The following is a 24,771-nucleotide window of genomic DNA, read 5'->3' as shown; positions in this document are numbered from 1 at the left end:
GAGGTCATATATACTTATTTATATTATCTGTTATGTTCTTATGATAATGTCCCTATCAATAACACAAAAAAAAAATATATGACAATGCTGAAGTCATAAGCTTTGCACACAATTAACACCAGGCTCTAGTGTTATATAACTTTGTTTGTAATTTTTATATACCAAAGTTAAATTATGCTAAATGAGTTAAAGACACTCAAAGGAAATGCACACAACTAAAAGTTAAACAATAATAAATACTCCAATAATAATTTTTTTATATTAAATAAATATTTATATTACAAAAACGTACACAGTTAAAAGACATTGTATTTATGAGTTGGTCTGTGTGACTGCATAATGTTGGGCCTTTTGTTGCACCTCAATGCCAATGACACTTACAATTTTTTGGACACTTGAGCTTTAACACTATATTAGGTAATTATGATATAGATATTTTGGTTATTTGATAACTAAAAATAATGGTGGTCAACAAGCTCTCTAACCCAGGGCTGGACATCTATCTGGTCAAATGTTGAGCATGGAACCAAGGGGTTGCTGTGGATGAAGAAATTCAAATAAAAATGTACTGGATGTCAAATCAACAAAAAAAAAAAAACTTGTGATGTATGGAAATTAAGCCTCCCAAAGTACTCTGCTTATGATAACCTGTTACACTTTTTAGAGATCATTCAGGTTTAAGTTCTGTGTGTAGTCGATGAATGAACTCTTTATGTTGTGTCTGTTCTATTTATGTGTATGTTTCTGTTGTATTGTCTTTATATGAGAAAAGAGTCCTTGTAATCATAACAAATTTCCATAAGGATCAATAAAGCAGGTTAGTCTTAGATTTGGATGTACTCAACATACTTTTAATTGAGTGCACTAAAAATAGGAAAATAAAATGAATACAATAAATAAATGTGTGAAGTACTTAATCACTATTCCAAATTTCAAAAGCAATCTAGTTTCAATTTAAAAGAAAAACATAAATCATAAAAGAATATTTTAAATAATATATTCTATGTGTATTTTTTTCTATACTGCACTAATTCAACTTAATACCACCACATCAGTCAAGTACAATTACTTTCCCTTGTTTAATAACAAAAAAAAATAATTACCAATAGTTAATTAACTGATTGGTTAATTTAAAAAAACTATTGATTCTTGTTTTATCAGGTAAGAGAAATAAGTGCAAAATTTCAGCTTGATCTGAGATTGGATATCAGAGAAATAGCTTATTGTACAAACTTTGGTTTACCAGACAGACAGAAAGCTTTGTAAAAATGGCCGATTGATCTATGGCAGTGGTTGAATGCACCAGGCCCTAAATGATTTGAAAAAAACTAAAAACTTACTCAGGCGAGACTTTAAGCCAGGTGTTTTCTTGGATGACTGATAGCTTACCACTAAAACACAACAGGGCATTACTTGAGAAGTCTAAGATAGCTGCCAATTGGTCTGAAAGGATAAACACACAACATTGATTTCAGACATATTATATACTAAAAGTCATTGGACTTAAAGTACTTTTAAAAGGGCAGGGCTTTTGCACAAAGGTATTAGCAACATTATCTTGTACTTATGTACAACTCAAAATAATATATATACTATATATAATGTTTTGATAGAGAGAGTGAATACAATATTGAAAAATTGTCATTATATTGATGTCCTCACTCATTCTCCATAATTGTATAGAAATTCTGGGCATATATAATTTATAAAAAAGGGGACACTAAGTGCTTTTTATTACAAACAGACTTTTCTTTTGCATACCATCATTAAATCCCTGAGGATATTGGTGTACATGTGTGAAAAAGAAACGGTCTCCAAACTTGAGGTCAGAAAACTGGTCAGCTATGATGTGGCCAAATGTTTCACCTACCACACCCCTTGTTACTGAAGGTTCACAGATTCCTCCAGGGTACAAGTCTACATCATAGATATTCCTTGATGTAGAAAAATGTTGAAAAGAATATGTAACTTTGTCATATTTATTTGTTATATATATATATGTCACAACAATAAACAAATGTAACATCTAGGACCTGCATTTTTATACTTATTATATAGAAACACTACTAAAATTCATATGTATAAGCACATCCCAATCACACATTTTTATTGAACTGTTTAGATTGTGATAAATACTTTGGCTCTTCTTGAATACTTTGATTCTAAAAGAGTAGATCTAAAAGTACAGCCTCAGACATATATGATTATGTCCAATGAATAACATAGTTAATCAAATCTTGATTGGCCATTGCAGATATTGTAAGTTGACTTGGAGTGTCCTCAAGATAGAACCAAATTTGAACCATTCCTCAGTTCCTGATTCCATCCTCTTTCATCTTTGGGGAGGTCTGGGCTAGGAGGTAATAATATTATTTTCCAAAGAAATAACTGAAGTGTATAAAACATTCCAACAAACTCCATCTGCCTGTTTGAACAAAATTCTGTCTGGGAAAGATCCAAGCAAATGTACATTTTGACATCCCTATTACCAATGTCTCCTTGTGGCAAATTTGAGATCTGTTTACCCTTTCTGGACATATAGTTATTTTGTATGTCAAAGAACAATAATTTCTGTTTCTTAAATAATAATCTCAGCACATCAAGTTAGAATGATGTAATAATAGGTTCTCAAACCTAAAAACCTTTAACAAAATACAAACTACCTGTAGAGCTGACTCAAAATTTGTGAACATTGTTTGCTGAAATCTTCAAAATCTGTAAGAGGTCTGGTGATGAAACAATAAAAAATCAAGCTCAACATTAGGGTTTATTAAAAGAAATCTTTACAAATCAAACAGAAACATAAAACTAAAATGCTATTTGACTTTAGTTAGACCAATATTAAAATATTAATATATAATATAAAATATGCATCCTCTGTTTGGGATCCCTGAACTCCAGAAAACAGAGAAACTAGAACAAATACAAAATAGAGCAGTGAGATTTATTAAAAAAAAACGAATATTCAAATTTGATTAGAGTGACGCCATTAGTAAAATCAGTAAACTTAGTGACACTTCATGACAGAAGAAGAAAAAGTAAAGTAGCTAATACTCAGAAAGACATAAAGATAGAGGCACATTTCTTATTTCGTACGCTAGAAAAAAATTTGTACAAGTGCTCATTCTTCCCCAGTGCAATTAAAGAATGGATTGGGTTGCCTGAATCAGCCAGGAAAACCAACGACTTAGCAGAGTTTAAGTAATTGATTAACAAGCATGACTAGATTGACACATGAAATACATAGCATGTAATTATTATTATATTCTTTTTTTAAGTAATGTGGTAAGTAATATATAAGATAAGAAAAATAATATAAATGTATGATAAATGTAGGCAGCTTACATAAGTTGAAGTAGATACACGTTAATTAGACTGCGATCATGTAAGCCTATTTCTGTAACTCTCAGTTAAATTTTCATAAATGTTATTGCGTGCCGAAAATGTAAATAAAATATTTATTTACTTTTATTATTTCTCTAAAAGGAGTTAGCCCCAGACTCTAGTTGACCCTCAAAATATTGATACGCGTTCTGCACTTGTCTTCAATATTAAATATAGTTTATCTTTCAGCCAAACAACCTCTTTATAACTGCTGTGTACCCCCACCCCCACCCCCACTTACTGAATCCATGTACTTATAGGCCACCCTAAGCTTCACCTTCCCTACGCTGGTATAGAACATAGCAGGTGCCTTAAAGAAAAAGTCTATAAAAAAAAAGTAAAGATTACCTTAGATTGTATTTTTTCCTCCAGTGCAGGTAAGCAGGGATGCCGTGGTCTCGTCCTCTCTGGATGTTGACAGAGGCCAAATCAAGTGCCTTCTTTGGGCCTACCTTCGTTTCGAACAGGTGTTCTGTGATGCCGTTGGCGAAAAATCTGTCAAACGAAAAAGAAACAACAAAAAAAAAAAACGAATGAGTTCAGGTCCCTAAGTGTATGACATAAATTAAAAACAAACAATAGAATTTTGGGGGGAATTTTCACACTAAATGTTACTTTTTGTTTGCATTTTGATTTTTAAGATCTCATTTACGTTCTTTAATACGGTACAAAAAAATAACATACAATGTCAGAGATAAAGAAGAGAAAGCGATTCGCTGAAATGTGTTGGCGAAATAATGGAATCTAGAGAAATTTTTAAATAATCAAACAATGCTATGAATGCAATATTGAACAAAAAAATATTTTAAAATACTTTTAAAAAATCGTATATTAAGCGTAGGCCTAATGGTATCAATTAGGCTTCTTTGGATCAGTTATGAAATTAAGTTTGTAATAGATCTAAACTTAAAATAATAAATCTGTGCGTTTAGAAATATTTATAACAATTGTTTTTGTTTAGCGCAATTTCATTCTTTTAGCTTTCTCAATTCGCTACGATCCTATCACTTAGCCTACTTGTCAAGACCGATTAGCAAACGGTTGGAGAAGAAAGAAAAGAATATCTGTTTGAATGTTACCGTGTTAATGTATTTATATATTTTTTTAAAAAGGTAACGACCTGATTTCGAGGGCATAAGCCTCTTCAAGAAAATAGATGGTTTTATATTTATCTTTTTTTAGTTTCAAACTTTAAAGCGGCGACCTATTTATCTTTATAAACGGAACTAAGTCAAACTATACCACCACATCAATCAAGTACAATATTTATTTCTTGTTCGATATCAAAGAAAACAATGAATTACCAATGGTTAATAACTGATAATTCTTTTTTATTGCTTCTTGTTTTGTCTGTTAAAAAGATATTGTGAAAAGTGTCAGGTTGACCCGAGATTGGGAGTGGAAGAATTAACGTGTAGTCTACAAACTTTATACCAGACAGAAAGATTGAGTTGAGATACGTTTAGTAACAATCATCGTTGCTTACTAAACAAATACAACACATGACTTTACGCTACATGGAAAAGAGCGCAAAAACGTGTACAATCGAAGTAGACAATAACAATAATAATAACAACAACACTTGTCTTCGATGCAGATTTTGTTTTCGCTGTCTACGTCTGTCCTCGGCAGTGGATTTTCTTTCATGTTAAATGTGTATTCTTATATTATCTTACATATATTGTGCGGCATTTGTAAGTGATCTCCAGCTATATGGTTATAAAAATACTTCGCTTTTCAACATTTCCGCATTCTATACACCAGAAACACCAAATTAGCTTGATTTTTATGGATTTGATCCGTGTATGAGAATCTATTAAGGCAAATATAAAAGTAGAGCAACTTTTTAAACAAATGTTGCAGAGATTTTTGTGTCGGACCATAACAAGAGTTTCTGACATTGTTCCATGATTAGATCTTCGTAATTGCCATAAGAATTGAGTCTAAGACTCTTGGAACTATAGTCTTGTGGAAGCTTGCCCTAAGTGTTGAGTCTAAGACTCTTGGAACTATAGTCTTGTGGAAGCTTGCCCTAAGTGTTGAGTCTAAGACTCTTGGAACTATAGTCTTGTGGAAGCTTGCCCTAAGTGTTGAGTCTAAGACTCTTGGAACTACAGTCTTGTGGAAGCTTGCCCTAAGTGTTGAGTCTAAGACTCTTGGAACTATAGTCTTGTGGAAGCTTGCCCTAAGTGTTGAGTCTAAGACTCTTGGAACTATAGTCTTGTGGAAGCTTGCCTCCATCTGCCTGTTTGAACAAAATTTTGTCCGGGAAAGATCCAAGCAGATGTGCTTTTTGACATCCCTATAACCGATGACTTGTATCCCAAAGACGATTAATTGTGCTAGAAGCGAGGCCAAAGGCCGAGAAAACAGGGGAATCTCTCCCATATTATTTCTCTGTACCACATGTGTAGATGTCCGCCATAAAAATGGCCCCTTGAGGAATGGTATGTAAATAGCGACGAATTTGCTGGGGATTTTTTGTCCATCCCCGCCAGTGCAACGAAACTCCAACGGGGGGTTCTATTTTGCTTTACAGGCCTTGTCTCCTCTAACGACCGTTTCCACCCGAGCGCCACTTTAAGGCTAAGGTGGCTTGCCCATATCATTAGATCTAAACCTGTTGTGTATTTTCGGCACTTAACTGTCATATAAACTTATATTTATATAGAAATGGAAAAGAAGATAAAGAGTTGAGAATAAGGGAGGCGATTTACTCCATATTACACTAGTTCTAATCCATTGGTCTACTCTACATTAGCTTAACCATTTGATTGGAATTTAATAATTATTTACTTTATTATTTATAGAGTGTTGTCTATGTAATAACCAAATACCAGCACGTAAGAATGGATTGCTGTATGCAAAGTAATTGCAGTAAAAAGTTTTATGGGTAAACCACCGTTGATACAGCCTGATCGTGTGGTATACCATAATTACGTGTTCGCAATGGACCATAACCACAAACCATTCCGCCACCATTCCCCGTCGAGGTTTAGGATGAGATATACTCTTATATATCTTGAAATCGGAATTCAGTCCAGTAGATCAGTAATACCCGCGGGTCTTATCCGGCTTGTCCAATATAAAATACGGTGAAAACGGGTTTGTCCGATTTGTTAAAAAGTTTCGTTATTTAATAGAAATACAGCTAGGTACTTTTAGGGCCCTACTTTTTGGGAGAGTCATTAAACAAACACGCTCTAAGAAACATTTATGCCAAGTTTTATCAAGATTGGTCAAACTGTTTAGACGTTTATTCGGGACATACATACAAACATAGCCTACGCCTTACTTTCTGCTTCATATTATAGATGAAACATTAATTTAAAAAATAGAGGCTCCGTTATGTTAATCACATAAGAATGAGAAAGATAGTCTCTCCAGACACAAAATGTGCGAGGCCCTGCTATCTAGCAACTTACTACATTGAACAGTTTACGTATTGTTGTTCTCTAATCCTACACAACATCCTATTCCTACCTGTCAAAGTGGACACCTTTAGAAGTATTGAGCATCCCAGCAATGATATCCTCGTGACTGTCGATAGAAGAGTCTGGGATAAAGAACTCGTCTTTAAAGAATTCTTCCGCTCCATTGACAGTATACGAATTAGAGATGAGAGTATGGCCAAATCTGTAGGCTCCTGTCATATTAGAAATACAATAAATGGAATAGATATAGATATTTTGTCTGATCATGTGATGAAAGTTATGGTTGCAATAGTGTAAAGCAATGGAGTCCACAATTTTCAGGAACAATAACTTTTGAAGATACAGTGAATATAGAATCAATATTGTGTTAACTCCGTTATCTTAGCGCACAACAATCTTGCCAAATCAACTGGTTTAAAAGTCATCAATACTATCTGCCAGTTTCACTTTCCTCCCCTTTGGGCTAACTTGACAAATTATTTTCTGAAGTTAACAATAGCATTGAAGCATACAAGAAACAGCATGTGCTACAAACAAATGCATATTTTACGTATCTAATGCCTAATGAAAAAAATCAAATGTATCTTTTTTCGATTTTTTTTCAAACTAAAAAAATATCATAATAATTATTATTAAAAAATTTAAATTATCAAATTTATTACATGGCTAAAAAAAAGAACATAAATGTTTTGTTCTCATACGGTAGATTTAAAGACTGAACTTTTATTGTGCATATGGAACGTTTCTGTTGTGACAGTAATTAAAGGACAAAGTACACAAGAAATGTGCAATCAAAATTCATCACCATCATCATTATTAAACTCTAATTATTAGAGTGAGGGCTTGAGAGGTTCAAATCCTCTCTTGTAAAAGTAGTGGACAGAAACCGTGCTGTTTGGCGTAGTGCATTCATGTCACCGTGCTGTTCGAGAATTTGTGGGAAGCCGCGATCAAAACTAGACGATGACTAAAACATCATGACCAAACGTTTCTTCTCAGTTCTCATATCCAAAACTGTGTGTATGGAAATATCTAGTTTCAAAAATTCTGTTTTAAAAGCTTTCATTTTAACACCAATAAGATAGATAGATAGATAAAGCTTGTCTTCGAGTCCGAAGATTAGTGAGGAATGCAGTATTTCCAGTGGCTGCGCAGTCCCAGCTGAGACCTACATATTTTGCCACATCCAGGGCAAGCATAACCATTGTCCGAAGGTGGTCGATTTAGATTTTCTTTTCGCCGTCTGCGTTTGTCCTCGGAAGCAGATTTTCTTTTGGTCTCAAATGTGTATCCCGCGGCCTTCGTGAGTGACCTCCAGCTGTCTCGTTCTGAGGCCGCATGCAACCAGGTGCTCTTTTCTATGTCAGCCAAGGAAAGTTGACGCCTAACGCCAATAAGGTACCGGTAGTGTCCACAAATTCAAACCAAGATTTCAGTCAGTTATTAATGCTCATATTCTAAATGATTTTTACGCTACAAGTGTATCTAGCTATTCAAACTATACATACACAAAAACGCTTTCAGCACTTTCCATTCATTTAATTTATTTACCAGAAAAATCTGAACGTGCTGTTGTATGTTCGAGAGCCCCAAGACTAGTGAAACAATTCATTACAGTCTAGCAGACGACTTACCTGCAAGAAATCCATTGGCGATTCTAGGATCAATGTGAGGATTATATTTACTTCTGGTGTCACAACCCAGGTCAAACTTAACGATCAGTTCCGGTCCCACAATGTAAGGGAGGTAGTCACAAAAAGCGATTTTCTGGAAAATAGCTCCCACAATTTTTCTCGCTTCCTGAAGAAAGTATATTGAGTTATCTGCCTTAATGATAGGTCATGCGATAAAGTGAAAATAGATTTGAATAACAAAACAAGCCTGCTTGATAGAGTAGTAGGTGTGAGGAAGAGAGGAAGTCAAAAGACAAGATTGGAGGAAAGACAAACTCCTTAATAGGTTTATGATTCGCAAAATAAATGCATCGAAAAAATCGAGACAAACAACCAGTGTAGCAGGTACCCGGGAGCCTGCGTTCAAGAATAGGATTGTGTTCCGCCTCCACCAATTAATTAATTAAAACGCCAGAATTGTTGAGTGTGACCAAAAAAAATCGCATGGAAAATATTTTGTAAAAAATTTTTAAATAACAAAAGTGTAAGGAAAAGAGCCTCGAAATCAGCTGCCTAATCCTTCAAAAGTTTAACTACCTTTTGTATTTAAAACAATTAATTACAACTCCATGTATTGTCAGCGACTATGAGAAATTGTGCAAAATTTCAACTTGATTCGAGGATGGGAAATGGGAGAAAAAAAAAATGGACACGATTTGTACCAGACAGACGGAGTGAGTTAATATAAGCTTTGTAAAAAAAATCAAAGGAATCATATTTACACTCTATCAGTGCAGTTAAGCAAACGTTGATACACAGGAGATCCTATCATTACACTCAATGCTTGGACGCTTCTTACACGTAACGAACGCTCGTGGGCCTCTATTAGTCGGGGCTCTCTATGCAATGAATTTGCGTCTTTGTTGCTACGCTTCTGGACAGCTAGTGTTGAATTGTGAAAGTGATACCTCAAGGACCACAAACTCATACATTTGGATGTAGAATGAAAGTCTGGTGGATATCAAAGCTCCACTAAACCAAATATCTTGCAGAGATAAATATAATGTCTGTTTTTTTGAATAAACTCCCTACGACAACTAATACACGCAGAGGCGTAGTGGGCAAGAAACTTTATTCGCGCCCCCCCCCCATTTTCCATTCCCCTGAGGGTGGCGCCCGGGGCATTGTGCCCTCCTTAGTCCCCCCCCCATCACTACGCCTCTGTATACACGCTCCACAAGAACTCGACATTGATCATGAAACCGATTCAGCCACGAAAATCAAAGACTTAGTTCATTTTAAAACACTGATTAACATCAACTGACATCATCAAAGAATCGACAGGCCTGTCAGTGAATAAAATTCTATCCAAGGCAAATGACAGAGAGGAATGAAGAAAGACAGTTGACAGTTCTTGTGTGGTGCCCCAACGGTCCAACGGACTAAGGGATAGGTGAAGGTGATTAACATTACTGACTACTTAAACAAAAAATATGCATAAGAAGATATATATATATTTTGTACATCTGTATATCACATCACATTCCAGTGGCCCTACAGCCCATGGAAGGCCCTACATCTGTATATAATAAGACTAGCCAAATATTACCCACGGCCTGCGGGCATTAGTTGAGAGTATTACTGGTATAAAATCGAATAAAAGCAGAGTATGAAAATAGGTTTACCCATTTAGCCGACATGATATGATCAAATATAAATACTGTGAAACGGGTTTACCCTATCTGTTAAAAAGTTTTAATAGAGATGTTAATTTAGATATTCTCAATAAACATACTCTATGATCTAAAAAACATTTATTCTAAGTTCTATCAAGATGGTCAGACGGCTTTGATTTGTATGCGGGACATACATACATTCATAGGTTACATACATACATACATACATTCTTACATATATACATACATACATACATACATACATACATACATACATACATACATACATACATACATACATACATACATACATACTCCTTACATTCTGCTTTATATATTAGATAATTATAAGATAACAAAAATACTGACTGTAATTCTACTGAAACGAGCAAGGCATTATTTCTCTTGAAGTCACTTCACTAACTTACCTGAAACAACATTTCTTTCACTTTCTCTGAAACTGTTTTGATGTATTTCTCCACATGAGCGGGCGAGGTCTTAAAGCCCTTCCTTTTCAGAATACCTTTGGCCAGCTGCCTGACAATATAGTTGTGGTACAGATGAAATGAAAGATGTTGGGTTGAAAGTACTGGCTGTTGGTTCACACGCCCGTCGCCTGTTTACATTAGAATAATTTAGTTCATCCATTGAAAACATGTTTGTGTAGTAAAAAAAAAACATATTCTTTTTTTTTGTTATGATAATGGAAAACAAATGTTTAAGAAAAGCCAACATTTAGAAATTTGTTGTTTTGTTTTATTGTCCGTATTTATTAGCCTTATAAGATTATTGTGATCAATAAAATGATTGGTGCTCACAGCTGGTGGTGCAATGAATTCCCTCGAATTGTGAAATCAGAAGAAACGAGATGGCTGACAGTTTTGTGAAGCTAGAAACGCTCGTATAACTCGGCGCCACATTTTCATGGAGAACCTTAGGGCAATGGGCACTAGGTGGGAAGAGCATTGACGTTGCCAGTGACAGATCTTTGTGGAGACTGCTTGCCTCCCAGTGCGAAGAACGGCGAGGGAGGCTCTAAGTCTAAGAAAGTAGGACAGGTAAGATTGTTTTAAAACCGAATCAGAACATTGGGTTTTCATGCTCATTGGAGATTGGGTGTGGGAGAAATTACGAGCTGCACAAACTTTTGGCCAGACAGCCAGAGCGAGCTGTAAAAATGGGAGGAGTCCATGGAAAATTAAACACTATATAGCCTGGGAACAAATCAATGGGCGAAGCTAGTGGGTAATGCTAGTAAAATGTACATAAAGATTCCAAATCTCAGAAATCTTTCAATCCGAATGCTGTTGGTTAACGCTCTAATGCAATGCCCACTCACCTGATAGCTGACAGTAGGAAGTTGGACTTTCGGTTCTCAGACACGCAGGTGGTGACGATGTGTCATTCGGCAAACGTTCTTTCCCGTGTATTAGTGTAGTGAGGAGTAGTGCTCCTGTGAAAGTATCAACTCACATTAAAATATAACCAAGGCTTTTATCTTCCTTTCTTGTTTCGTATTTTGAGTGGCCGAGTGATTAAGCACGCTAGGGTTTGGCTACCTATCAATGGGGCTCGAGGTTTGACACCCGAATAGAGATGTGTTTACTGAGTGCCTAAAGGCAACATGGAGAAGATTCTCACAGATTCCCCTCTCCCCACTGATCCACAAATATGATTGGATAATAACTCTCCAAGAATGCTATACACATGAAAGTTGCGCTGTATAAAAGCTATTTAAAAAAAACAACAATGCTACTGGGAATCTTGCAACATTTATACAACAAAAGAATTTTTTTAAAAACAACTTTTGCTTTCTACAAGTTTTCTTTATTTCCCGTTGTCTCCTTCTCTCCCTCTCTCTCTTTCTCTCCCTCTCTCTCTTTCTCTCCCTCTCTCTTTCTCTCTCTCTCTTTCTCCCTCTCTATTTTTCTCTCTCTCTCTCTTTCTCCCTCTCCCTTTCTCTTTCTCTCTCTCTTTTACCCCCTCTCTCTCTCTTTTATCCCCTCTCTCTCTCTCTTGCTTGCGCAGACACACACGCTGTCTGCCTGTATGTCTCTCACACAATCATTGTCTCTTTCTCTCTCTCTCTCTCACTCTCCCTCTTTCTTTCTCTCTCAATTTATCGTACACTAATTACCTTTTCCATTTTCTGTTCTCAGTCTTAGTGACGTCCCTAGATTAGAACCGTAAATAGTGGAGCTATCCACAAATGATGTCAAGGCGTTCAGTTGTTCTCTAGGATCTAAACACATTGAGTAATTACTTCAGACAACTCTATAGTGTTAATTTGTTAACAAAAGATCATTATAACAGTATTAAGGAGGTTACAAAGACAGTTTGTGTAAAACACAAACTCAAAATCGGCCCCCGAAATGGTTCACCTAGAGTCTTCACCAGGATTCGAACCAGGATTATGAATTATTTTGTTTTCGTGTTGCCAATTTATCTAATTTTGTTAGAAGAATAAATCTTTTTTAGTTTCTCTTTTTCTCTGTTACATGTTATTAATTTTGAATGTATGGATAAGGTTAATTATTATTATTTAAAAAATATAAGTGTACGCTAAATGAATATATGGAGATGCTGTGGCTGAGGGGTAAAGCACTTGAAACCAAAAGTCCCGTGTTAGAATCCTGGTGAAGACTCTAGGTAGACCACTTCGGGGGCCGATTTTCAGTATGTTTTTGTAACCTTGTTTTGTTATTTATGTTACTTTCTCCACTAGATCTAGATCTCAATCTAATTCTCCACTAGATCTAGATCTCAATCTAATTCTCCACAGATCTAGATCTCAATCTAATTCTCCACTAGATCTAGATCTCAATCTAATTCTCCACTAGATCTAGATCTCAATCTAATTCTCAACAGATCTAGATCTCAATCTAATTCTCCACTAGATCTAGATCTCAATCTAATTCTCCACTAGATCTAGATCTCAATCTAATTCTCCACTAGTCTAGATCTCAATCTAATTCTCCACTAGATCTAGATCTCAATCTAATTCTCCACTAGATCTAGATCTCAATCTAATTCTCCATTAGATCTAGATCTCAATCTAATTCTCCACTAGATCTAGATCTCAATCTAATTCTCCACTAGATCTAGATCTCAATCTAATTCTCCACTAAATCTAGCTAATTGTCAGAGTGAATGTGTTTTTACAAAGAACACGGAATTTTAACATCTTTATAATGTCCAAAAAAAAAATGTGATGACATTGTAATGCTGGCTGTTCTACTGATGGATGAAAATAATAACAAATATTCAGGTCAAATTAACGAGAAATGCGTTACGGTTATGTACTTTTGAAGTGGGCAGTTTTTTCTTAGTGTCCGTGTAGGGTCAAGCGTTCCATTAGATTGATTAGAAGATGTAAGGGTCAAACAGTGTGGTGTTGGGGGGAGAAGTTTTGTATTGAAAAAAAAAACGTGAGCGAGGTGGGGCGTTATAATGCTGGCTTAAGAAGTGTTTGTTCAACCGTAGCGCAGCACGGGTATCTGCAAGTATCTATATAAGTAGTCTATACTTACTAATCTGGTTTCCGTCATCATCCTTAGCAGCTTCCGATCTGACAAATTCCATGCATTTTTGAAATCTTGGATCACCTTTGGGAATCGGGATTGGGAAACAATCTCTGTGGATTTACAAAAACTTGTTTTTAGTTGTTTCTACATCTCAAAAGGAATGTTTACATTTGAAAGAGTTGATTTGAATATGGATACTGATAAACATAAAGTAGTACATTGATAAGGTTATAATGTTATAGTTAAACTTGAATCAGGGAAAAGGAAGCAGCTCAATTAGGTTTAGCCGAGGTCTAATGATGCAGAATACGACTAGTGAGCATTCTCTTCTTGGGAGGATTTTAATGTATAGTTCTTCCATCCAGCGGGCTGAGGGCTTCGCACTGGGGTTCGTGCCTCCTCATATGGCTGGTGAGACCTATGTGAGCCCGGAATGTACTCCAGCTTGAGCTAGTGTCACTGACCTTGCTTTTTTTACTCTGGCTCTTTTCTTCTGACAGTGTTCTCTTTTCCTCAGCATTTGTGCGCCGGTTTTCATAGCTAGACGCCATGATGATACTATAACTAACAGGAAATTATTCAAAATGTCACGATAGCCCTCAAAATCAGCCACTTCTATTAAAATATGTCCGTGTAATAAGTAAACATAAAATAGAACACAGACACTTTCTTAAAAACAAACAAACAGCAAACCAAACAACCAGTTTTTATGCTACATGGGTTGCAAAAATGGCAGAACTAAAATGAGGTAGGTTAGATGTTAAAGACAATGCCCTACCTTTTAAATTTTATTGTCCTACTGTAATAATGTTTAATTGACCTCTAAGTACTTATAGTCATTATCTTGCTTTTATTTCCGACTATTCACTCAGTCCTTACCTGTTCATATATCTGGATGAAACTTGACAACACGTTATTGTGTGATTCGGACCTAGAGTAAGACACAACATAATGAACACAACAACATATATGCATTAGTTATCCCCGTATTTGGAAGCGAGTAAATAGAGCTTTGGAAGAAATAACCGTTTGACTTTGTAGAGCAGATTTGTGTAAATTAGTCTTTTTGCCGAAATCCCAAATCTTATATCGAGATGTCGTGCCTATTATTTACTTTTCTCCATTAAAAAAAAATGGAAATTTTAGCATCATGTCTGAGCAGGGCCGGCATTAAATGTAAGGTGAATGGGGTGGCCGGAAATAAAATAGAAATATAAAAAAAAAATAAAAAATAACGCGATTCATTTAAAACCCAGTTTACTCCAACAATAAAACTGGGCACAGGTCTCGCTATTTCTGCGGATACTTCGCTTGCCTATACTTAAGGCCGGCCCTGGTCTGACGATAATCAAAGCTAAATCCGTAATCTATCAACTTAAAGACCTTTTTTTTAAAAAAAAAGTAAGATTAGGATTAATTAAAAATAAATGAGTAATTACAGTGAAAATGCTTTATTTAAATTTATGTTTATTAAATTATTATTTTTTTTAATATTACGATAAATATGCACTAGTTAAGATAAATGAATTAATATTATTAGATGATAGTAACTAGCACTATTTGAATAATGGCGAAACGGAGTAAATGTGTAAACAAAAACGTAATAAATATACAATGGCTTGGGACTTATGACTGAGTGATGTACACGAACAACTTGTTGTGTTGATTAGCTTTGTGGTACATAACAACAGTTTCAGGAATTCAATCAAAAAACATATTTAAAAAAAAAAAAAAAAAAAAAAACCAACATAATAAATATAAACCTATCCTTGACAAACTTTATTGCTTTAATTCAATAAACATCCAACGGGCAGCTTGATAACGACTTCCAATCGTTCTCAATATTTTGAAAATATTACCTTCAAAGCTAGAGATCACAATGACATTTCTACATAATTTGATAACCAATGATCTTAACAACGGTGCTTCAAAAACATCTGTCTCCTATGTGTCTCCTATCTGTCTTCTATGTGTCTCCTATCTGTCTTCTATGTGTCTCCTATCTGTCTTCTATGTGTCTGCTATGAAGCTTGTGTACAACATTCAGTCAAGACAAATGTGCTGTGGAAAGTCTTTCAGGACCTTACTTTTATTGTCCTTAGCCCGTTAGGACAATTTCTGCATGTTTTTAAACTTGTGATAAAGACATTCAGAATATCTGAAGATTCAGCATGTGTCACGGAAACTTAGCAATTGACATGGCTGAACAATGGCTTTGACTTTCTCAATGACCGGAAGTAGGATGACCTCGTTCTTATTTACCCCATAAGGAACTTGAGACCTTGATGCACTGTCTGCGTTACGGCATGTTTTCTAGGCAATGTTCTCCATTAGAGACTTTCAATCTCAATTTGGGATCAGTCAGACTTAATTTACCGGAGGGAGCCTAATTTTGTATTCCTAAATCGGTGCCCATGAGTATCTTGCCATTGCGTAGAGCCAAAACGCACGGAGTAAAAAAGAACACTGCGCCCAAAAGGCTACGCCAAAAAAAAAAAAAAGATCTGCTTTGCGGGTTTTGAGGCGAGATTTGATCAGCCTTCCACAATTAAAAAGAACCTTTTTTTTTTTAAATTGGAATTTTTTTTTTACATTCTCTTTTTTACCCCTCCCTTTTCCACACATACACACATCTGAAAGTTTATTTTTCATGACTTGAAAATGAATAGAAATCTTAGTTGATACCAACTTGTAGGAACAGGAGCGACGCCTATGTCATGACTCAAAAACTGACCAAACTGTAAATAAAAATATGATTCCAAGTCAATATTATGATATTTTATTTTTTACAAACTATTGAATCTGTCAAATCTCATGACTCATTTTTCTCATCTTTTCGTAGCAAAAATTTTTTTTTACTTTTCCTTACACGTGTATCTAGATACCCCGGCAATTTAAAAAAAATGTTGCTGTAAGTTTCAAGTTGAATCATGTGACATGTCTCTGTTTGACTACAATTAAGACCCTATATTCCACGAGCTGGGAATGATCTCTGGTGAATGTCAACTACACTCTGTGTATTCAGTGGATTTACTTGGCGTCACTGTTACGTTTATGAAAGAGATATCTACGTCTTCAAATGTTTACATTCAAATGTAGGCCTATAAAACTTGCAACGAAAACACTGAGCCCCAGGTGGACTGTGTATGTGGGGGGGGGGGGGGAATTCTCAAGCAATTTCAATTACATAGGTCAGACATTTGTTGTTGGTTTTTCAAAACTCAAAGTGTTCAGGTTGTTAGTTGCACCAAATACATTTATTTCCACCAAAACATTTCATCAGCTTATAAATACAGAATTATAATATATCTATCTTACAACACTTTGACCATTACCGGTTTGAGAGAAAGACGAGAGAGACAGAGACAGAGAGAGAGAGAGAGAGAGAGAGAGGGAAATAAGAGACACGAGAGAAATAGAGATGGGAGAACACACGTCTAATAATAAAATTGCAATGATTATCTTACGTATTGTCTATTTTAACCCTGATAGAACTCTATACATGGGCATGTTTTTGTTAGGTAAAAACTGACAGGCACAAAGACCTTATCACCCTGCGAGTCTTGTAAAACTACGTGAACTTGATATTTATGTGACTGACGAAATGTTTATATTGAATACTGTATAGTTGACTAATGCGTATTGGTTGTCACTTACTTGGATGTTGTCGAAATTTACTTTTATTGTTGTTGTTTTTTCAGCTTATATATAAAAACAAGAAACATAAAGAAAGTTGTTTTTTTAAACAATTCCTCCTTTTTGAAGCTGCTGACTTAATGTAAGAGCGATTATTTTGCTAAGCCCCAATATACACCCTTTTTATAGAAAATCCTGGTATAAATCTACCTAGAGTATTTAAAATTCTAATGATAGGCCTATAGATTCAGACTTTTAAGACAGTGCGAAAAACTATTGAACTCCTTTAAGAATACATCCGAGAATACCCTTCTGACGTTCGTGTGTACAAGATATAGAATGTCTAAACCTCCAGACCAAATTTGATTTTAAAGATTATTATATTTGAAAAAATCATATCTGTCAAAGCATAATTTTTCCAGTGTGGTCAATAAGCTAGTAATTATTTGACCAAATAAACTGTCGAAATTCTAGGAAAATTGTTAGAGCAGTTTTCGAGATCCTTGTACACCCAGTTATTTTTTTTTGATCCGATGAAGAATTTGCAATAAGATCTTGTTTTTGAAAAAAAAAACACTTTAAACGACTACTAAATCTAAGTTGATAATTAGAAAAAAAAATTAGTTTTACAGAAAAACTATTTAAAGGAGACATTTCTGTATGTTCAATAGTAAATTGCGTGGGCACCACATTTAACCCGGCCCTGTTTTTTCCCCACTTACCTGCATTGTGAACATAGAGAGGTCACTGTTGATGCTGATATCAGGAAACAACTTCCAGCTGATCAAACGTGGGGATGGTAGAGCCACGTTACCAACAACACTGTATAAACGAGGTGTGTTCCAACCTGTGCAGAAATACCAGCAACATACAAACAACTTTTACAAACAAGAGAAATAAAAAGACTTAAGTATGAATATCTATTATAAAAATTAACAGACTACTCAATTAGATAAAAAAAAAGATTTTAAAATGTTACTAGTTTACATCAGAGGCGTCGCTAAAGTATGTTTCACCCGATCCGGCTAGCTAATAGTTCAACTCTACTTACAATGACGTAACGAAATAAACTTTTAGAGTAAAAATCTTTCGTTAGTTATCAACACGCAGATGCTGGTTTGTGTATCTAGCTAATTGGAAAGTCTAAAAAAAAAAGGTACTAAAGCAATAATAATAACAGTAATAATAAAAGCATTTTTTTTACTATCGTGTCCTTCTTTGATAGGTATCAGCCTTACCTTTCTTTCGCGATGACCCCATACAGTGACCACACAATGACCCCAATGTTATGGTTTAGATAACTTAATATAGAGGTTACTTGACAAATGAAAGTAATGGGTACACATTTTTGTATTAGCTTTATGTTTTCACTATATTAAATGAATAACACAGAACACATCTCATTGGGCTCAGTGTCAAGATCCTATTGCGGAATGAAACTTGGGGTAACAAAATGTTTGTAGACAATATAGACATTTCATTTAGGTAACATATATGCTTTGGTTGTTAGTTGACCGCAATGCTGCGTTCAACTTTCTTTGTCCAGTTTAAGTTATATGTTCGCTGTTGGATGTAAGGAACCTTTTTTTGGCTCTTCTTTTTTTTGTATGCTGAAGACACCGCTTGGATTATTATTGGATAAAAGAGTTCTAGTCTATAAAAAAATATGTAGGTCGCAACTGGGCTTGCATAATAATGTGAAACATCACAGTTGTTCCCAATCAACGGAGGCAAAGACAATGCCTTCATTAAATAGCATTGTGTTTCTAATTGAGTATCAATTACTTAGAAAGAGAAGCCAACACTCTTTCCAATCTCACAAAGTCATTAATGCAAAAGTAAAACTCCTCCTCAGCTGCCCCATTTTCACAGACTCTTTTCTTTCTATAAATAATTAGTCTATGTTTGTGTCAATGTAAAGAAATAGACTTAACCTTTTTCATCATGGTAGTCAGCTGGCAAGTATCGCTTGAGCGGCTTGAGTGTGCTGCCGTAGTCCTTTGGGTGGTTACATCTCCCATCAAGTTCACGGTACCGAAGAGATTCAATGTCTTTTGTACATGGCTTTGGGCAAGAAAAGATTGACATTCAGTAAGGAAACAAAATAAATGATAGTTCTTTGAAAACAAAATCTAAAATGTAAATAAATCAATAAAAGAATGATTTTTTTTTTCTGGAAAGAACTAGCCAGCGTTCGCTCCATAGGACGTGAATCCTTCTGTGTTATTGACACAGGCTACGAAGTAAAGATGACAGCCAAGAGAAAATTAAAACGACAAGTCAATGAAGTCAGGACTGATGCAGACAAGACAGCAAGATAGGACCAACCAAACAATTCCTTAAAAATAATTGGCGATCAGACTAGACAGCCATCTTCTAGTCCATAAGAAAGAAGATTGTGCTTATCTTCTGGTTCATAAGAAAGAAGATTGTGCTTATCTTCTAGTTCATAAGAAAGCACATTTAGCTTATCTTCTAATTCATAAGAAATAAGATTGAGCTTATCTTCTATTTGATAAGAAAGAAGATTGTGCTTATCTTCTAGTTCATAAGAAAGAAGATTGTGCTTATCTTCTAGTTCATAAGAAAGAAGATTGTGCTTATCTTCTAGTTCATAAGAAAGAAGATTGTGCTTATCTTCTGGTTCATAAGAAAGAAGATTGTGCTTATCTTCTAGTTCATAAGAAATAAAATTGTGCTTATCTTCTGATACATAAGAAAGAAGATTGAGCTTATCTTCTGGTTCATAAGAAAGAAGATTGTGTTTATCTTCTAGTTCATAAGAAAGAAGATTGTGCTTATCTTCTAGTTCATAAGAAATAAAATTGTGCTTATCTTCTGATACATAAGAAAGAAGATTGAGCTTATCTTCTGGTTCATAAGAAAGAAGATTGTGTTTATCTTCTAGTTCATAAGAAAGAAGATTGTGCTTATCTTCTGGTTCATAAGAAAGAAAATTGTGCTTATCTTCTGATACATAAGAAAGAAGATTGAGCTTATCTTCTGGTTCATAAGAAAGAAGATTGTGCTTATCTTCTGATACATAAGAAAGAAGATTGAGCTTATGTTCTGGTTCATAAGAAAGACGATTGTGCTTATCTTCTGGTTCATAAGAAAGAAGATTGTGCTTATCTTCTGGTTCATAAGTAGATTGTGCTCATCTTGGGACTCAGTTTAGATTGAATTTGGTTCATTTTTGATCACTAAGAAGGACCTTATTTTACATTCACAATCAAATGTAGTATGAATGTTGTTATTGTTGTATCTTACAGAAGTGATCAAAATACGTAAAGTCATCACAAGACAGGTTGGCATTTTGCGTCTCGAGGAGTGAAAATTGAGTATGTACTTACCGATTGGTCACCTTTGATCAGATTATTGTAGCCGCCTGGTATGAGTCCGTTGACGTTGGCGTAGTAGAGATCAGGTGGTGAAACACAGAACTCGTTGACCCCATGGACACAGCCTGATGGAAAAGAGAAAATACTATTGAGATAGTGATGTTAATGTTCAGTTTTGAAATCTTTCTTTTGAATAAACAGAATTCTTATGTCTGAAATTCCATCCTTCAATTACAATTGAAAAAGAAAGGGATGCAACTTTTGTTTTCAGCATTTCAAAGTGTTCAAAAATGACCAAGAGGCGTTAAAACTGGTCCTTTAATTAATGTGTGTAAACAGCTACTTATGACTATTGTTTTATAATTAGCTTTTTGTCCTACTTAATAAAGGTTTAATTATCTAGATTTACAATTGTAAAGGATTATCAATAATATTAAGCAAAAATATTTTCAGTTGAACAGTTTTAAAAAGATTGAAAAGCTTTAAATATTATATACTGTCACAATGTTTATAATATAATATAATATGCAGTATGTTTTTATAGCTACATAAACATTCATTCTGTCTGCAGACAGAAAAAGTGATGGGAGGACAACATTAAAGAATGGACAGGCCTGCCATTGAGAAAGATTCTAAACAAGGCAAAAAAAAGGGAGGAATGGAGAAAGACGGTCGACAAATCTTGCCTGGTGCCCCAACGGTCCAACAGACTAAGGGATAACCAAGCCAAACATTCATTAGGCTTCAGTTTTTATACAAAGTATTTGTTAGGCATTGTTGTTTTTTTTCCTCATTAAAATGTGCTAACTTTCAAAAATATATAAATACATAAATAAATAAATAAATAAATAAATATATATATATACATATTAAACTTACCAAACAAAGAGATATAAAACAGAGAAAGATATAATCCAAACATTTTCATGGCCAGCCAATATACAGAACAAAAGTTTTCTCCCTAAAATCAAACCAGTGTCCCACCTTTTCTGGAACAAACGGCAAAGCGCAAACACGACCTTTGAGGAGCTCGTTATATAGTCCAAGGTGTGGGCCTCAAGAAGTGTGTCACCCTACAACCGATGATGGTCTGAATGTAAAAATAGCACCATTTAATTGGAATTAAAGACTCTAAACTGGAAAAGTCAATAGAGACCAAACAAGTAATGAAATAAAACATCATTAGAGAGTTGTGTTTGCCAGTCATAAATTACGGTAGTCATATAATAAATATATTTCTCTATAGTAAATAACTTTTCTAATGGTCTCGATTGATAGTAGGAGTAGACTAGGGACTAAAAACGAAATGAAATTATACATCGTTGAAAGTCTTTATTCGGCACTCATAATTTCCTGGACGTAAATAACTGGCCTGATCATTTAATTTCACTCCTTAAAATCTAAAGTTGAGTCTTGAGGTCAGGCAAATATTTTATTTCAAATGAGATTATTGTATTTGCTCTTTGTTAAGTTCTTCTGATGCCTCTTAGGAATGAGTCGTTTAGTGTATATTCAATTATAAACTAGTTACAGAGCTTATATCAACTCTGTCTGTCTGGTCAAAAGTTTGTACACGTAATCTCTCCCACACCCAATCTCGGATCAAGCTGAAATTTTGCACAATTATTTCTTTTACCTGACAACACATGAATTAATTTAAAAAATCATTTAATTGATTTTTTTGTAATTAATTATTTTGTTTGGTATCTCAAACAATGGAAAGAATTTGTACTTGACTGAAATGGTGGTATAAGCTGAATTAGTCCCCTTTATACATCGTTTGAGTTTTAGTAAACACAACATGAAAAAAAATAGGACGAGACTATAGAAACAATAGATACCTATACAATCTTCCATGTTCATAAGCTCTAACAGTCTAACCATCTTAGCCTTCTCTCTCTCACTCTCTCACCCACACGCTCATCTCATTCTAGAAATGTTGCTCAGTAATAGTCCTCTGTCCCCGATCTACTTGTCGTCGAACTCCATGTCCATTCACATGTCCCTCCATGTCCATCAAAATGTCCCTCCATGTCCATCCACATGTCCCTCCATGTCCATTAAAATGTCCCTCCATGTCCATCCACATGTCCCTCCATATCTATCAAAATGTCGCTCCATGTCCATCCACATGTCCCTCCATATCCATCAAAATGCCCATCCATGTCCATCCACATGTCCCTCCATGTCCATCAAAATGTCCCTCCATGTCCATCCACATGTCTCTCCATGTCCATCCACACGTCCCTCAAAATGTCCCTCAATGTCCATCGACATGTCCCTCCATGTCCATCCACATGTCTCTCCATGTCCATCCACACGTCCCTCAAAATGTCCCTCAATGTCCATCCACATGTCCCTCCATGTCCATCGACATGTCCCTCCATGTCCATCCACATGTCCCTCCATGTCCATCAAAATGTCCCTCCATGTCCATCCACATGTCTCTCCATGTCCATCCACACGTCCCTCAAAATGTCCCTCAATGTCCATCGACATGTCCCTCCATGTCCATCCACATGTCCCTCCATGTTTATCGACATGTCCCTCCATGTCCATTCACACGTCCCTCCATGTCCATCCACATGTCTCTCCATGTCCATCCACATGTCTCTCCATGTCCATCCACATGTCCCTCCACATGTCCCTCCATGTCCATCCACATGTCCCTCCGTGTCCATCCACATGTCCCTCCGTGTCCATCCACATGTCCCTCCATGTCCATCCACATGTCCATCCACATGTCCATCCACATGTCCATCCACATGTCCATCCACATGTCCATCTACATTTCCATCTACATGTCCATCCACATGTCCCTCCATGTCCATCCACATGTCCCTCCGTGTCCATCCACATGTCCCTCAGTGTCCATCCACATGTCCATCCACATGTCCATCCACATGTCCATCCACATGTCCATCCACATGTCCCTCCGTGTCCATCCACATGTCCCTCCATGTCCAATTACATGTCCCTCCATGTCCATCCACATGCCCCCCATGTCCATCCACATGTCCATCCACATGTCCCTCCGTGTCCATCCACATGTCCCTCCGTGTCCATCCACATGTCCATCCTCATGTCCATCCACATGTCCATCCACATGTCCCTCCGTGTCCATCCACATGTCCCTCCATGTCCATCCACATGTCCCTCCATGTCCATCCACATGTCCCTCTGTGTCCATCCACATGTCCCTCCATGTCCATACACATGTCCATCCACATGTCCATCGACATGTCCATCCACATGTCTCTCTCCCACCCACTCTGTCTTCATTCGTTGTTGTTATCAGGTAGAGTCCTGGTTGAGGTTTCGTTGTCTGTTGATCGAATCCTTTCACCTGGTTTCACCTTCTCTAGTTATTTAAACCTGTATTGCGATCCCGCGTTAAGATTCCGTTAGTCTAAGCAATCAAACTTAAACATTTTGACGCCAGGTAGACATCAGTGTGACTTACGATTGCTTCTTAACCTACATTTCTGACTGGCGTAGTCTTAGCCCAAGTAAACTCATTCTTTAAGAGTGCTATCAAGTGGACAACCTTACTCCTTAACCCCTTCAGACCAACTATAAAGAGCTTACTCAATCTAGTACATGGGTTGCTAGACTGTACTTCGATGGATAATAGGAGATACAGAAGTTTCCAAAATGATTACGCAAATAATAAGGATACAAAAAGATGTGTTGTTTTACAAAGGCCATTCATAAAATTAGAGTATTATTGACCTCAGCATAAAATGTAGAATTCCAAAGAAGTTATATCCCTGAAATCAAGTACTATAAACATAAAAAATAAAAGAGCAAGGCAGACTAGTGTTTCAATACAGTTCAAAGTTGGCCTCATCTGGAAACTCAAGAGGCAAACAAAGTCAGGGATGATACGTGTTGACTTTGTGGGCAAGCTGCAGAAACGGGGAATTCGATGGGCGTTGACTAAGACGTCTTCGGAGAATGACGTCCACCCATTGCTATGTTCGGAGAAAAACGGCGCGAACTAATTAACTCATGTCATGACAACGTTCCGTCGGTCCTTACTTCATGCAGACGACAGTAGATGTCGTTGAGATTGGTTTGTCGTAAAGTCGTGACATCCATAATGAAAACCAAACAACCAATCAGCCATCGAAGTTGTTACTCATCAAACGACTTCAACTAGC

At 35.9% G+C, this 24,771-nt stretch overlaps 1 protein-coding gene across 1 annotated transcript; it reads right to left on the bottom strand.

Moving 5' to 3' along the window:
• Positions 1-233: 233 nt before the first annotated feature.
• Positions 234-21,635, bottom strand: LOC106072667 (chorion peroxidase-like). The gene is made up of 17 exons (XM_056028183.1): positions 21,488-21,635; positions 20,621-20,733; positions 19,202-19,331; positions 17,990-18,114; positions 16,321-16,369; positions 14,511-14,562; positions 13,638-13,741; positions 12,245-12,349; positions 11,447-11,560; positions 10,536-10,723; positions 8,453-8,618; positions 6,868-7,030; positions 3,733-3,879; positions 2,664-2,726; positions 1,762-1,934; positions 1,341-1,443; positions 234-537 (listed from the first exon to the last, which is right to left on the bottom strand). The coding sequence occupies exons 1-17, from the start codon at positions 21,534-21,536 to the stop codon at positions 453-455; spliced, it is 1,929 nt and encodes a 642-aa protein (XP_055884158.1). The 5' UTR covers positions 21,537-21,635; the 3' UTR covers positions 234-452.
• Between the last annotated feature and the right edge of the window lie 3,136 nt (positions 21,636-24,771).

This window comes from Biomphalaria glabrata, chromosome 4 (assembly GCF_947242115.1).
Source record: "Biomphalaria glabrata chromosome 4, xgBioGlab47.1, whole genome shotgun sequence".
NCBI lineage: Eukaryota > Metazoa > Mollusca > Gastropoda > Planorbidae > Biomphalaria > Biomphalaria glabrata.
Note: the sequence above shows the minus strand (reverse complement) of the source record. Positions and strands in the feature narration are given on the sequence as shown.

Bases quoted from the DNA above. Each gene is read 5' to 3' on its own strand.
- LOC106072667 (XM_056028183.1), bottom strand. From the start codon at position 21,536: ATGAAAATGTTTGGATTATATCTTTCTCTGTTTTATATCTCTTTGTTT. The intron at 18,115-19,201 runs GTTAAGTCTATT...ATTTCTGCACAG, and splicing joins TGACTACCATGATGAAAAAG to GTTGGAACACACCTCGTTTA. The intron at 7,031-8,452 runs GTAAGTCGTCTG...CTAATATGACAG, and splicing joins CGCCAATGGATTTCTTGCAG to GAGCCTACAGATTTGGCCAT.